The sequence below is a fragment of the Paroedura picta genome, chromosome 2, assembly GCF_049243985.1.
Source record: "Paroedura picta isolate Pp20150507F chromosome 2, Ppicta_v3.0, whole genome shotgun sequence".
Lineage (NCBI taxonomy): Eukaryota > Metazoa > Chordata > Lepidosauria > Squamata > Gekkonidae > Paroedura > Paroedura picta.
In genome coordinates this window covers 96,045,673-96,060,481 of record NC_135370.1, presented here as the reverse complement: position 1 = coordinate 96,060,481, position 14,809 = coordinate 96,045,673, and the positions used below count along the sequence as shown (strand labels likewise).

General features: G+C 40.7%; 1 protein-coding gene across 3 annotated transcripts in view; it reads left to right on the top strand.

Moving 5' to 3' along the window:
* The window catches only part of SCUBE2 (signal peptide, CUB domain and EGF like domain containing 2), a 77,514-nt gene extending 63,232 nt beyond the window's left edge, over positions 1 to 14,282 (top strand). For all 3 annotated transcript variants that reach the window (XM_077321762.1, XM_077321761.1, XM_077321763.1), the window contains 6 exons: positions 4,341 to 4,508; positions 4,917 to 5,078; positions 7,723 to 7,920; positions 10,454 to 10,606; positions 11,967 to 12,046; positions 12,428 to 14,282. In XM_077321762.1, coding sequence (XP_077177877.1) covers positions 4,341 to 4,508; positions 4,917 to 5,078; positions 7,723 to 7,920; positions 10,454 to 10,606; positions 11,967 to 12,046; positions 12,428 to 12,580 — 914 coding nt within the window. In that variant the 3' untranslated portion in view covers positions 12,581 to 14,282. The remainder of the gene's footprint in view (positions 1 to 4,340; positions 4,509 to 4,916; positions 5,079 to 7,722; positions 7,921 to 10,453; positions 10,607 to 11,966; positions 12,047 to 12,427) is intronic.
* Positions 14,283 to 14,809: the final 527 nt, after the last annotated feature.

Genomic DNA, 14,809 nt, shown 5'->3' with positions numbered 1-14,809 from the left:
AGGCATGTATTTTCATTGCAATGCAGACACATTTGTATTATTTACTCATGGGAAGGTGTACACCATGTACAAATAGGCCAGTGTGAGTCATTCCTCTCAAGACAATTGGAGTGCCAGCTCAAAAAATAAGACATCCTCTGATAGAGACAGAGACTTTTCCATAACTTTTCAGAATTATGGGAAAGGAGGTGGTTGGCAGTGTTGTGCTGTGTGGTTACGCTGCTTCCCAATGGAGTATAAGTACCCCATAGCAAACTTTTAATCAACTACTGCATTACTAGTGTGATTCCAACTTGTGATGGCTGCTATAGAAATGGTTGTAAAGCTGCTAATTCAGATATACCATGTGAGTCAGTGTCTTGGCTTGTTACTACAGAATACAGGTGAATACAGGTGAAGATTGCATGGTTGAAAGAAAGAACGTACATATCATTATGAGCTCATTATGAAGTTCTTTCTGGTATCTAGGAAATGTAAAAAAAATCTGGATGATTAATAATACTACTAAGGAACTATGAATTTTAAATTTCCCTTACTAAAAATCTGGGGCATATGGCCAGCCTGTCTACTGGACTGTCTTGTTTAACGCTAAGAACATGCCCCTAGAAAATGACATATATAGAAGGTAGCAAAATTGGGACAGATCAAACTGGTGGGATACCTTGTATTTGTATATATTTTGCCAGATTTCCTGTTTCTTTTTTGAAGTCTCCAAATATATCCCTCCTGTAAAGTTCGATGAGGGTATGAAAAGTTGGTCTTGATATTTGTGTGGTTAGACAAGCATCCTAGCAATAACAAAGGATATACTGATGGACCTTTGAAATAGTATAGATGGTTTTCTTGGTATCAGTCTGTATTATGCTTTGCAGCTGTGCTTCAGTAGGTTTCTCAAGATATGTTTCAATAAAGACAGCTGGAACAATTTCATTTAAAAATAACTTTTGATTATATTTTGAGGTCAGGAAAGTGTATGTTGGAACATGCATGCATGGGAAAATAAACTATGAGAGTATCCTTATTGATGTGAATAGACATAGAATTCCCCTGTTCCAATTATATTCAAATCTTGAAGGAAAACGTCATACTGAATTTAGGAATTTAGGACTAGAATGTGAGAGATTTGTGAAATCTTGTTTGAGTCTAGTTCTAAAGGTGAATAGGGAAATCATTGCATGGTGTGAAAGCTACATTTTGCTCAACATATTTGTCCCACATTGCTTCCCCAATAGAAATCCCACTGCTATAAACCCCAGGGGGGGGGGGGATAGTTTTCAGCTAAGCCTAAGACTGGTATTTCAATTGGAGGTAGAGTTAATCTCCCCTATTCTGGTGCTGCGTTTCCAGTCTAAATAAGTTTCAACTTGCTTTTTGATAAAGATGCTGAGAAATCAAATCAAGGATCTATTGTGTCTCATCTAAATTGCATTACACAGTTCAATATAAGCTCATCTCTGGTTGGAGCCTGATTCAATATATGATTGTGGGAGCAGCTCAAAGTTATCGATTAGTTTGTAGAGTGAAGAGTATATGTGGTGGGATTCGTCTCAGTGGAGAATGTCCTTGACAGAGATTTTATAACATATTTATACTATAGTAGTAGGCTGTGTGCTATCTGGTTCCCTTGAAGTCTTATTTTAGGGAATATGCAGAAATAAGTTTATGATCTTAATTGGAATTTACTTGTGGCTGCTAAAATATGCATATACATACAGCCAGGAATTTTTCAAAGGTGCCAAACATCTGAAAGTGGGTGTTAACAACCATATGGAGAAAATGTCAAACTTGTTCACAGCTATATGAAAAATTGTTATCCATGGGATCATTCTTTTTAAATAGGAATTATCATTCTAATTTCTATGTTAATGTCATGTATCAGTCCTGAAAGGAAGCCTTGGAGCCCTAATGAGTTCTTCATGCCTCTTGCGCTAGGACTTACAGACCAGTATTTCAAGTGCCTTTTTCTTCCTCCCCTTGCTGCAGTGAGCCCCTACAGCGCCAGAGCAGTGCTTTATTCATAAGTTCAGGCAGCAGTCCCCATTAAATTCAGTTCATTAGCTGTAAACAAAATTCCTCATCCCTGATCATGACCAGTTAATGCTCTGTTTGCTGCTAACTTAAATAACCTGAAATGAAGCCAAGGCCAATTTAACCCCCCTAACAAAAACAACCATTCAGTGGACTGATTTATTGAAGCTATAAACCAAAACTAACAGTTTTAACAGCTCTTTAAAAGGACAGAACTTCACAGCATAGCTAAACAGCTGCAGAAGTAATCCTGTGTCTAGCAGAATCCACTTAATCATTTGGCCTGTCATGGCAATCAGTTTACTGCAAATTTGGGAGACAGATTACTTGGACATTTACATAAAGAATCTTCCAGAGATGGATATATGTATATAATCAGTTCAGCACCAAAGCAGGATGAGCCAGGGAGATGATATTAAAATAATAGGCATTGAACTTAATTATTCTTATATTGTCAGCTGTTAAGTCAAAGACTGAATCTCCATTTTTAAAAAATGCACAATTCACAGGGGCTTTCCGCACCGGGATCCTTGTAGAAATTGTTTGCTGAACGAAAAATCGCCATTTAAAATAGTGGAATTCGTCATTATGCATACCTGCCTTTGTAGTGGAATCCAGTTGCGTTTTGTATCGTTTCCCACAGGCTTCCGGTCTCGGCAAAAATCGCTAGAAAGGAAGCGCTATTGCCAAGCTCGTCCCGCCTCTGGCTGTCAAGCAGCCAATGGGCGGCCGTTAGCATGCTCCCAAACAGCTCCTTTCCCTTTAAGAAAGTAAAAAAAAAAACCACACACGTTGCAACGAATCTGTGTTGATTCATTGCAACGGAGAGACCCATCCAGCTTGCAGGTGTGTTTGAGCTGCCGTTTCATCATTGCCACGCTCCTCCCGAGTGAAACCCCCCCCCCCTCACGGGCGCGATTTTCGGCCGAAAACAGTGTGAAAAATAAAGGGAAAATACATCAGCAAATGGGCTTCTCTGTTGTTTGTGCTTAGTGACTAAACAGCTCTGGGGAGGGACTGAAGCCGGGGAAGCCTCTAAACGGAGGCTCGCCGGTGCGTTGATCCCCGCTCGCTCGGAGAAAAAAAAATGGCGATTGCTTCGCCGGAAGATCAGAGGAGAGAGCCAGGGGGAGGGACTTTGTAGAAACCACAACAATGGTAACACACAGAACTTTCCCGCTAGTGTTGCAGATTGGTTGCAGGAGTGTATCGCTTTCCGGAGGGTGAATCCACTTTTGGGGATTTCCCTGAAAGCGCTACAATGAAGCGCTTTTTGCGGATCGGTTTCAGGTGTGTTGCAGATTGTCAACGACGTTGTGCATAATGGCAAATCAGTAGCGTTTTCAATTGGCAACCATTGTGCGATTTTGAAGGGGTGCGGAAAGCCCCACAGTGTCTGCTCCTGGGATGTCTTACTTATAGTGTAGTGATGATAAGGAAGGCTGTCAAGCAAGCACAGATTTCATGCATCTGCTGTTCATTCAACAGACTTGAGAGGGATTACTGCATAAGATGGGGGTCGGAAGGGGATCTTTTTTGCTGCCGCCATGTTGTGATGGATTTTAAGTCTTTTAATGGGAGTTTTAATGGGGTTTTTAAGACATTGTGACCCGCCACGAGCCGCTTAGGGAGTGGCGGGAAATAAATTGAAAAATAAAAAATAAAATAAATAAAATAAGATCTATTGGAGTTAATGGTGGTGTTTGGCAGATGGCATAATGGCAGATAATAAGCTCAAATAATGTTCAGTCCAGGCCACTGCACCCAAATATGGAGGAAGTACACACAGCAATCTGCTCCCCATGTTGATACCAGGGCACTCTCCATGCAAGGCTCCTATGAAGAGTGGGAGGCTTCTGTCAATCTCTTATAATCTTGCCCGCCCTTCCCTCTCTTCAGTCTGCTTTTTGACTCAGTGGAGGGTCAGGATGAGTGGGGATAGGGAGGCATGACTTTCACAGCCTTGTATGGTACCTGATTGTACCTCCCATAGGGAGAGGGTGATTGAACAAGGCTCTTTATACCACAGATAGATCCTTCCAGCAGACTAGATTCACTTCTAGCACTTTTATGTGAACTGTCTGAATCATTTAGATGCATGTTCTAATCCCCCCCAGTCTTGAATGCAACACATTAAAAAAGGCAGATCTTGTATTTTATGCAGGAAATTACTGAAGATTATGTCAAGCACTCACTTGCTTTTCTCCTTTTGAACTGCACTTGAAGTAATTTTGGATATCAGCTGATACCCTAATACATTATATTGTAGTCATAAAGTTGATGTCTGCTATGTCTACATGTTTTCCCTCTAGGACAGTGCTCACCTGGTGAGTATTCTTCTGATGGATTTAAGCCCTGTCTTCTGTGTCCTCCTGGAACATACCAGCCAGAGCCAGGACGGACTTCTTGCTTTACCTGTGGAGGAGGCCTAATGACAAAACATACCAGTGCAACAGTGTTTCAGGACTGTGAAACAAAAGGTAAAAAAAGAAGAGAAAAAATAATTCTTGATTCAGTGGGAGGGCAAAAGAAGCTATTCAGTTGCGCTTGCTTTCCATCATGACTCTTAATAGTAAATTTTGCATCACTATTAAGATTGGGTATCCAGGCTCCCTCTGCTATTCAGAATTATCAGACTGGTGAATATGCACCTGTCAGTTTTGTAGTTTGGACAGTCCTGCAATGCGGTGCTTTTCCAGAGTTTCTATGGAAATTGAGGTAATCACATGCCCATTCATGGGGATGTGCATTCCAAGTGCATGTAATCTTATACACGAATGTGTAATTCATTGTGAATGAAATGGCCTTCCACAGGAATGTTATGGTAAATCATGTGGTAGCATAGCAACCCTATGGTACTGTGCCACTTGCTTATTCTTTTTCTATAGTGCAGTGCTCACCTGGTCACTTCTACAACACTACGACTCACCGATGCATCCGCTGTCCCATTGGAACATACCAGCCTGAGTTTGGACAAAATTCCTGCATTGCATGCCCTGGGAATACCACCACTGATTATGATGGCTCAACAAATGTATCACAGTGCAAAGGTAAATATGTCACAAGCATTCAGAAATGAAAGGGCCTCTGTAAATGAGCAGTTGGAAAATGAAAACAGGTGACAAGAGGATGTAGGGTCTGTGTGAAAAGCCAGTACACTATAGTGACTTGGGGAGACCCCATGTTCAAATCTTAACTTGGCCTCAAAGTTTAGTTGAGCCAGCTACTATCTCCAGCCTGAACTACCTCATAGGATTGTTGCAAATGTGTGTGCCATACACACTGTCTTGAGCTCCTTGCAGGAAGTGGAATTAAAATATAATAACATATTTTAGGTGATGTAGTATTTGGAGGTCAGTATAGCTGGGTATGCTTGGTCATAGCCAAATAGCATCTTAAAACCCCATCCATGTCTTTCTATGCATGACAGTGGCTGTGCCAGGCTGCTGCCGGTTCCCTGTGGAACTCCTGAGAATGTACGGGGGAAGGAATTTCCCGGAAGACATGGACTGCCCTGACATTGCTTGTGCATGTGCACACACACGCACAATGCCAGGGCTGGAAAAGCTGGAAGAGCCCTGCCACGTAGCAGTGGCAGCAGGGGCCATGGGGAGAGTGGCATGAATTCTGTGTCAAAATTCCAAAGTTGCCCACAGGCTTAAAACAGGTTGCGGACCCTTAAAATAGATACATTTTGCTATAGAATATGTGAATTTCTACCCAAACCAATGTTTTTTAAACAGAATAAGTAAGGGATATCACTAAGGGCAAGCTGCATATTTGTATGGCATATGAGAGGGGGAGAGAGAGAGAGAGAGAGAGAGAGAGAGAGAGAGAGAGAGAGAGAGAGAGTATGGCAGGACTTTTAAGGGGAAAGAAGGTTCTTGGCTCAATCCAGCTTTCTAAAACAAGGGTTACCGGTAAATAGCACATAACCTTCCTTCTGCTCTTTGTCTCAACTTTCCTTTTGGTTGTCCCTGGGAGGTTGGAACCCCCCTGAAGTGATCCAAAGTCTCAGCTCCCCTTGCTTCCCAAGGGTGCCAAAAACAAACTGGGCTGCTATCAGTGATGCTGAGAATATAAAGTCCTGCTAAATGGAGTCACACATCTAGCACTCTGTACCCACCTTGCCATTTAGAGACTTTATCTATTGCCAAATTGATCAATTTCAAGCTATTGTGCTCCAGGGGTAGCAGGCTTACCCGCTGCTCCTCCCTGTTAATAGAACTTTGGATAGCAAGACTGAAAAGGCATGGTGCTTTTCCAGAGATCAGACTTATAGAATTCAAAATGTCATAACATTTAATAAATTGATAAAAAGAATGTTCTGTTTAAGCATTCAGGCTCATCAAGGTAATAAAGAAAACATAGGAACATATAGTCCTTTCCCCATAAACAAAGAAGTTATCCTAAACAATGTCTAATTAGGGCAGGCCATCTTTATTGGAAGATGCTGTAGTTTAAAGCAGTGGTCCGCAACCTTTTTAAGGCTGCGGACCAGTGGGGGGGAGGGCGATGCGGTGGGGGGAGGCATGCATGGCACATCTGCGAGTGCACGCATGCATGAAACTGCCGCACATGTGCGTTTGCAACTGCGCATGGCGCAAACACGCATGCATGGACCTGCTGCGCATGCACGTTTGCACCGGCGGCCGTGCTTCCCTCTCCCCCCCCCCCGCAAAAAGAAGCTTGCCGGGCCGCAAGCTAATCGGCTGCTTTGGCGGTCGATTTGCTTGTGGCCTGGGAAGTTTCTCACTGCAGGGGGGGGCAGGGAGAGGGAGCCGTGGCCCAGTGGTTGGGGACCACTGGTTTAAAGTTCATCATTACCTTAGTTCTCATGGACCGTTTACACACTGGGAACTTCACTGCCCCAGCTCCTGTGCAGGAGCACAAATTGGAGGCGGTTGAGGCACACCGGGCCAAATGCTCCCCTGTCTGCTTGCAGGAAGAGTTGGGGCAACCTGCCATGAATAAAACTCCAGCCTGCAGCCCAGCATGAAACCACCAGTGTGTAAATGGTCATGGCTTTGACTTGTCTCCATGGTCCTTTGCTACATGGACAAGATGGAGACCGTAGGTAAAAAATTAGTTCTTCATGGCTTGTGCTTGTGCCTCCCTAGTCAGAAGCTGGAAGTTCTTCTTCCTTGTGTCCTTTTAAAATTAAATAGAGTTTAAATAAAGTCTGTCTTTCTCCCTTCCGCTTTGGGATGACTCACTGTCCCTTCCTATCTCAAAAGAAGAGTTTTCTGCTGTCACTGTAACCCCTCAATCTTTATGGGTCTTGGTGATGTCCCTTTGGGGAAAAACGAGGTACAGAGTGATGAAACTTTGCCCAGCTTTGGCTAAGGTCATTAGGGTCTGAGTGCCCTGTTCTTGGAGCTTGATGACTCCTTCTGTTGACCTCCTCCTATCTGTCAGCGTTGAATCTAGAGTTCAGTTTCTGATAATGGACAGAGTGCATTCATAGTAACTGAAATATTGGGGTTAGTTCTAGGGTAGAGGGAACTTCTCCACAGTTACTATTAATGTTGACAAAAAAACCTGAACTCTACATAGATACATTTTCTTTACGAATGATGTGAAGTGGCTACCTATTAATATGATTTTAGGAAGCTGGAATTTGGAACTGGTGACGTCACCTGAATATTTCTTTTCCTGCCTACTCCTGCTATGGGTGATATGTTTCTTTTTCAGATAGGCATTGTGGTGGTGATCTTGGGGAATTTACTGGATACATTGAATCCCCAAACTATCCTGGAAATTACCCTGCAAATACTGAGTGTACCTGGATGATAAATCCACCTCCCAAACGGCGCATCCTGATTGTGGTCCCAGAAATATTCTTGCCAATAGAAGATGAATGTGGGGACTACCTTGTGATGAGAAAAAGCTGTAAGTTAATCTTGTATATAATGAAAGAAACTTCATGTTCTTCCTGAAAGCGTTGGAAATCTAGCCCTAAAATGTAGCAGAACAGACTTCATGTGACTACAGATTTGGCAGTTGTCTCAGCTGTCATGAATAAAAGATAATATCAGATCAAATTTTATTACAGCATTTGCCAGCTATATCAAGAAACTTTAAAACAATAAACTTACAATAAACAGTAAATAATTAATAAAACAGATCAACGGAGAGCTAAAAAATACAGTAGAAATTATACTAAGTAGTCTAACCTTAATTATAATTGCATAATGTTTTGCAACCTCAATGGTGATGGAGGTGTTGTCTCCCATAAGAAGCTTTTTAATCCACTCCTCTTTGCCCTCAGCATTCATTTCTCTGATCAGAGGATTAATAATCTTGGAACAAGATGCCCTATTAAAAAAACATGATTAATGGTATCCAGATCCTGAGTATTACAGGGACAGAATCTCTTCTCCCTGTGAATTTTATTACATTTTCCTTGCAGAATAGCAGAGGGCAAGGCTGAACATCTGACATGTATGCCCTACTGTGGCTACTCATTTCCAGCAAATAAAGATAGGGAGCAGATGCTACTGTACGTTTGCTAAGGAAGGGCACATTAAGCACAGGGGACTTTGAAAGGTCTTTGGCCTTTTGATTTAAAGTATGTCTAGCTTGGTCATGGCCTAAATGATGAAGTACTAGGGGTATAAAACCTAGGCGATCTAGTTTGCTTTCTATAGCTTTGATTCACCTTGATGTAAAGAAGGGTTGACCTTTAAAAGTTTTAAAGCAGAGGCTAGATAGTCATCTGACAGAAATGCTGATTTTATGAACTTAGGCAGATTGTGAGTGGTTGGGCAGGAAGGGATGTGTCAGTGTCTGTCTCTTGTGGCCCTTCCTTGCATACCCAGGGAATTGCTGATTGCCACTGTGGGATGGTAGGTGACTTTTCCCCAGACCAGGCTGGATTCTGGATATTTTTGGTGGGAGGATCACTGGGATATTAAATCGTGTTCACTGTGGGTAGGCAGGTAGCTGTGAGTTCCTGCATTGTGCAGGCGGTTGGACTAGATGACCCTGGAGGCCCCTTCCAGCTCTGTGATTCTTTGATTCTAAAGGTGTCAATCAGTATCAGATGAAGAAGTCCCTTTTTAACCTTGTATAAAGTGAAAATAAGCAGATCTTTGGCTCTGCACCATACCAGAATAAAAGATAGTATATATATTTCAGAATAAAGTGGTGGTGGTGGTGGGGAACCGCAATGATTCATGTTGAGACAAAGAAATTCTCCTTTCCTTCATTTGCCCCCCTCCTACTTACAATCTCTCATGACGTGCATGTTTGCCAACCACTCCTTGGAGCTATGGGTCAAGTCTCCTGGTTGCTGGTACCACAAGGCCTCTTCTTTCTCTGCTCTTGTGGATCTTAGGGTGCAGTGCCTTCAGAGCAGCAACTTTTGAGTGCTCCTGTGCACTGGCATTATGGATCTGGGCAGCCTCCCAGCTAGCCAGCTCCTTGCTACCACTGTTAGGCCAACTGAAGAGATACTAAGGTATTCGGACTGTAGTAACAACACCTTTCTTGTCCTTTTCCTCTTCTATGTAGAAGGACAGAATGCCTACATAAAGAAGACTTGCTAAAGTGTTGAGAGGCAGCTTTTTCATTTGATATTCCCCAGCCTGAATCCAAGCCTGTAACAAGCAAACTGGATGTTAGACTTAGCTGACACAGTACTTTTGTGAGGCTAATATACATGGAATAGCTATGACTGCACAATTTTTGTTAGGTTAGTTAGTTAGGCTCAGGGTGGTTTACAGAAAACAGAAAATAATACAGATAACTCAGTAGTTGTAAACAATAACAATACAGTGATAACAAATAGAACAATCTAATAGAACTGTGGTGAGAACATTAATGCCACTTCCCAATCTTATTCTGCACAATTGTACCACTTCTGTGGTTTCTTGAAGACTGAAGAATGTTCCAGTGGTTTCTCAATGGTAAAAAAGTTAAGAAAGGCTGGCCTATTCCAATAATTGTGGTGGGGGGGGGTTGCCTGTTTGGAATGAGAACTGCAAATTTCTTGGACTATATGGTATATGCCTAGGCCCCAAATTGAAATCTCCCAGCTTTGTTCTGCTGAGTCATGCCCCATCCCCCAGTTTTGACAGTGCATTAAGGGCATCAAAAGCTTATTTTTTGTGTACAAAATGAGAAAATATGGGCAGTGTTGCATTCAAAACATCAGAACTGTTCCACTGAGTAAAGAGATGTATTCATGACCTCCAATTCTTTAAAGTCTTTTGACCATCTTGTGCCATCAGCTGGCTTTTCTTTTTATTAGGTCAGCTTATTGCATAGTAGTGGGGTATGTCAAGGAAACAGAGAGCTTCTTCAAGGCAAGAGGTATCATAATGCTGTCAGACTTGTGGGATGTGGGGAGGGGAGAAGAGAAAAAAGAGGAAGGATGCTAATAGAACTCTGATACCTGCATGTTGTTCATTTTGTTTCAAAGCTTCCTCAAATTCTGTGACCACGTATGAAACCTGTCAAACCTACGAACGCCCCATAGCTTTCACTTCCAGGTCTAAAAGACTGTGGATCCAGTTCAAATCAAATGAAGGCAACAGTGCTAAAGGATTCCAGGTCCCTTATGTGACATATGATGGTAAGTGGCTGTTAAGACTTGATCAAACAGTAGTATAAACTTTTCAATACTTTGTTTTAACTTCCAGCTAGCCTGATCCCAAGGATTCAGTGGCAGCTATTTGTATAAGTAAAGGGTGACTATTCACACCATCAGTTTCCTGTGTGCAAGGGATATCGGCCATGCTGGAACCGTTATGTTATGTTATTGTAATGGCAGTGTAGCTAGTGTTCTTAACTGACCTCTATGTCTTCAGTCCTGGGAGTACTTTGGGAGTACTTTGATATAGCCTGTCTTCTCCCCCTCCCCGGTTGCTTTTTGCAGTGGTTGAAATGTTATGCTTATGATTTAAACAAACCTGTCGGTTCATTTGGACTATCCAGGAAAAGGCTACCACTTGTAATATATAAATGGTTTTACACTTTACTGCCTGGAATCTGAGTTTAGGAGTATTTGGTGTTCCAGGCAAAACTAATTTCTCCCATGAAAACAGGCAGCTTCTTCTCCCTCATGTGATCTCTTTGGCAGGGATCCCAGGCTAAACAGCAGCTACTCTGGGGGCAATGTTCCCTCTAATTTTAACCCCTACTGAATGAGGCTGTAATTTTAAAATGGGCAGTGCAAGACCCTGTGTGGCTCCAGATTTCTGCTGAGTGGGGCTTCCTGTGTTAATTAGCAGCTTAGTGGAGAAACTGCTCCAGGGTAACAGGCAGCAGAAAATGTCTGGTTAGGGCATGATGGACTCCAAATGCTTGAAGGCTTTATCACTTCATCTTTGGCTTTGCCACATAAGTAGCAACTTTCTGATCTTTTTAATAAAGGCAAGATTTGGCCCAAATGTTTGTGATTTTGCTTAATTTGATTCCCATAAAGAAAACACATCATTGGAAACAGGATCATACATTTGGTATAAAATTAACAGACTGTTCAACAATGGTTTGCTTATTATACTTGTCAAGAAGCAAAAGTAAGAACGTTTGATGGGATATTTTTAACACTGAGTGGATTTCTCTAGCAAAAAGTTACTTTGAAGTACATCAAAAACCCTGTTTATAGAATCATCTAAGACTGCTTATGATTTCTGCCTTGAACAGATTAATGGTAAACAGCTCATTATGCAGAATCTTCTCTCTTCTTAGTAATTGTGAAGTTGCTTTCATCAAAGCCTTTTGAAATGTGTTAATGTTGCTAATATGAGAACCCAGCAATAGTCTTGATTACACATGAGTAAACACCCCCTCAAATATATACATGTAAATCCTTTCAGTGAAGTCCAAAAGTAGGTGGTGTCAGTGCATGTATCCTTTTGATATAATAAAAGGAGATATTTGTGGTTCTGTAACTAAATCAGCCAAGATGATTCATTATGTGCCTCCAACAGAGGATTATCAGGAACTAATAGAAGACATCGTCCGGGATGGTAGACTATATGCATCAGAAAATCATCAAGAGATCCTTAAGGTACATTTCCTGTATTAGTTTTCTGTTGAAAGAATAATTGAGTATTTGAATTTGCTGCAGACTCTGAAAATGAATAGATCATGATTTTCACTATCACTTGTTGGATTGAATGACTTTAATTGAGGGGAAGAGAAAAATAATGTGAAAGGTGAGCAGGCCAAGGCAGAAGTCATGGATTTAACAGATATATGTGTATACATTTGCCTGATTCTTGAAGTTGCTGTGGTAGCACTCTATATTTACAAAGAAATAGTAACACAAAGGATGACTTGTGACTTCACAACTTTTCCTATACTTTTCTGTTTAATAGGAAGTATAATGTAAAGTGATTTTTCGAACTTTCCTCTAATGTGACAATAAAAATCAACCTTGTTTTTTCAGGATAAGAAATTGATAAAGGCATTGTTTGATGTCTTGGCACATCCACAGAACTATTTCAAGTACACAGCGCAGGAATCCAGGGAGATGTTCCCAAGGTCTTTTATTCGGCTTCTACGTTCTAAAGTCTCCAGGTTTTTGAGACCTTACAAATAATGGACTCCATATTTTGAAAACTTCCCAACTGTACAGCAGGAAATTGTGATTTTCTCTATTATAGGGAAGTCTTCAGGAATCTGATAGTCAATTGTATACAGTGTGTACATTTTTTAAATTAAAAATATAATTATTTCATTTACAGGTGTTTTCTTCCAGTCATCACATGATCAACTGTTTGAGTATACATTAGACAAGATTGGGCAGTTTTTGTCTCCAATTAAATTGTGTTAGATTCAACTGCATTATCTTGTTGTGTTGCTTCACCAGCAACATCAAAAGTATCAAATTGGAAAGATAGGCCACAGTCATAACTTAAAACTCTTCAGCTCTGAAAGGAAGATTCCGAGTTCTGTGTTATGAGGTTCTACTTTGATCTGTTTTGCATACCACACCATACTTTACATAAATAACTTTGGGAATGTGAAGACTCCTGATAAACTTAACAGTCATGGGATAAGAGGACAGACTCTCCTATGGATTAAAAATTGGTTAAATGACAGGAAGTAAAGACTAAGAATGCAGGAATAAATTAACAGCTCCCACAATGGAGGGAAGTAAGCAGTGAGGTCCCCAGTATTGGGGCTGGCAGTTATTTATAAATAATCTGGAGCTAAGGGTGAGTAGTATGGTAGCCAAGGGTTCTTTTTATAGTACCTGGTGGTGCTTGCACATGTAGTCTCTGAAACTGCCATTGTGGGAACAATTCAAAATAGTATCACCTTCATTTTTAAAGTCCTGTTGGCTGTGTATACACATTCCACATGAAGGCACCTGTTCATATGAACTGTTTCTCAAGTTTCAAAAGACAGATGAAACCTATAAGTTTATGACTGTGAGTGCAGGGGTGCTATCTGAAAACTTAATTTCATCTTGGATTCTCTGGCATTTGTTCACTGGTTAAAATGCTGATTTTGTGATAATTTGTCTTCATCAAGTTTAGGATAATAATTTTAAAGTATGCAATTCTGTTTTTACTGATCAGACTTCATCAGAGAGTCAAGAACTAAATATAACTTCAGTGGCTACTGTAAATTTCACAGGGAATTGTATTTCTTAATTGACTTTCTCTGTTACTAATATTATACTGTTTATAAGATGTGGTTCAAAAATTTCTGGATCAGTAATTCTAAAGAATTTGATTTTCAATGTTTCATAACTTTTCCAAAAGAAAATGCTGTGACATTTTAACTTGTGCTGTAAATATATATGTAAAATCCACAGCATTGCAATGGTCAAGAATATGATCAGTATGAAAATAAACTGAAACTTGTGAATCAGGGCATGGATCATTTGATCACAGTAATGAGCCCATTTTGTTTTTGCAGTGACCTCTGTAAACTGCTAGTTCAAATGATGGCTTGTCTAGATAACACTACCATCAGAGCTCAGCCTTGCAGAACTTGGATGCCACCTCAAAACAGTGCATTTCATTGCATTTCTTGTAAGTTTTTACTGATATTTCAGGAGAACTATGGTCAAGCAAGTGTTGAAGTTGAGTTCCGACATTAAACTTTATTGGGATTTGTTTTACTTTGAAATAAGAGAGCTGTATAATCCTGTATGTGATGGGGGTGGTTGTTACTATTGTTACTTGAAATTAGTCATTCGTATTCTCTGGCATTGTAAATCAGCTCTGTAGCCAAACCCTGAATCCTGTGCTTTTTCTGACAGAAATAAACCATTGTAACCTCTCAGTCTATCATAATATCAGAGACATAATTTCCTCTTAGGATTCCCTTCAGGTTTATTGTCCAGCCAGGTATGCCTTCTCTTCCCACAGACAGCTGCTTCCTTGAGGATTTGACCACCCTTTGAATCAGCAGAGCAAAATTTAAGAACAACTGTGGAGTGCTATGACTTGGCCCTTTGTAGCCTCTGCAGGTAAAATATAGCAAGTTGAGAGTTATGCAGTTTGTGCTGGTGGTGTCTATGCAACTTCAGGTGGTCTTGAAAGAGATAGGTTAGCTAGACACCTTGCAATCAATATTCAGGCCTGCCTTTGGAAGAGAGATGGTCTTGGTTGCACTGGTTGACTACAGAAAGAAAAAAGGGGTTACATAACACAACTATGTATATTAAAAATTATATATTTGAATGAAACAAAAAACATTTCTCCCCAATACCCTTCATTATAGTTTTTAAAACATATATAAAATACAATGGTATTCACTTTTTAAAAAGTAATTTTTTATTAAAGCTTTGTTTTGGTAAAGACAAAAATCTTAC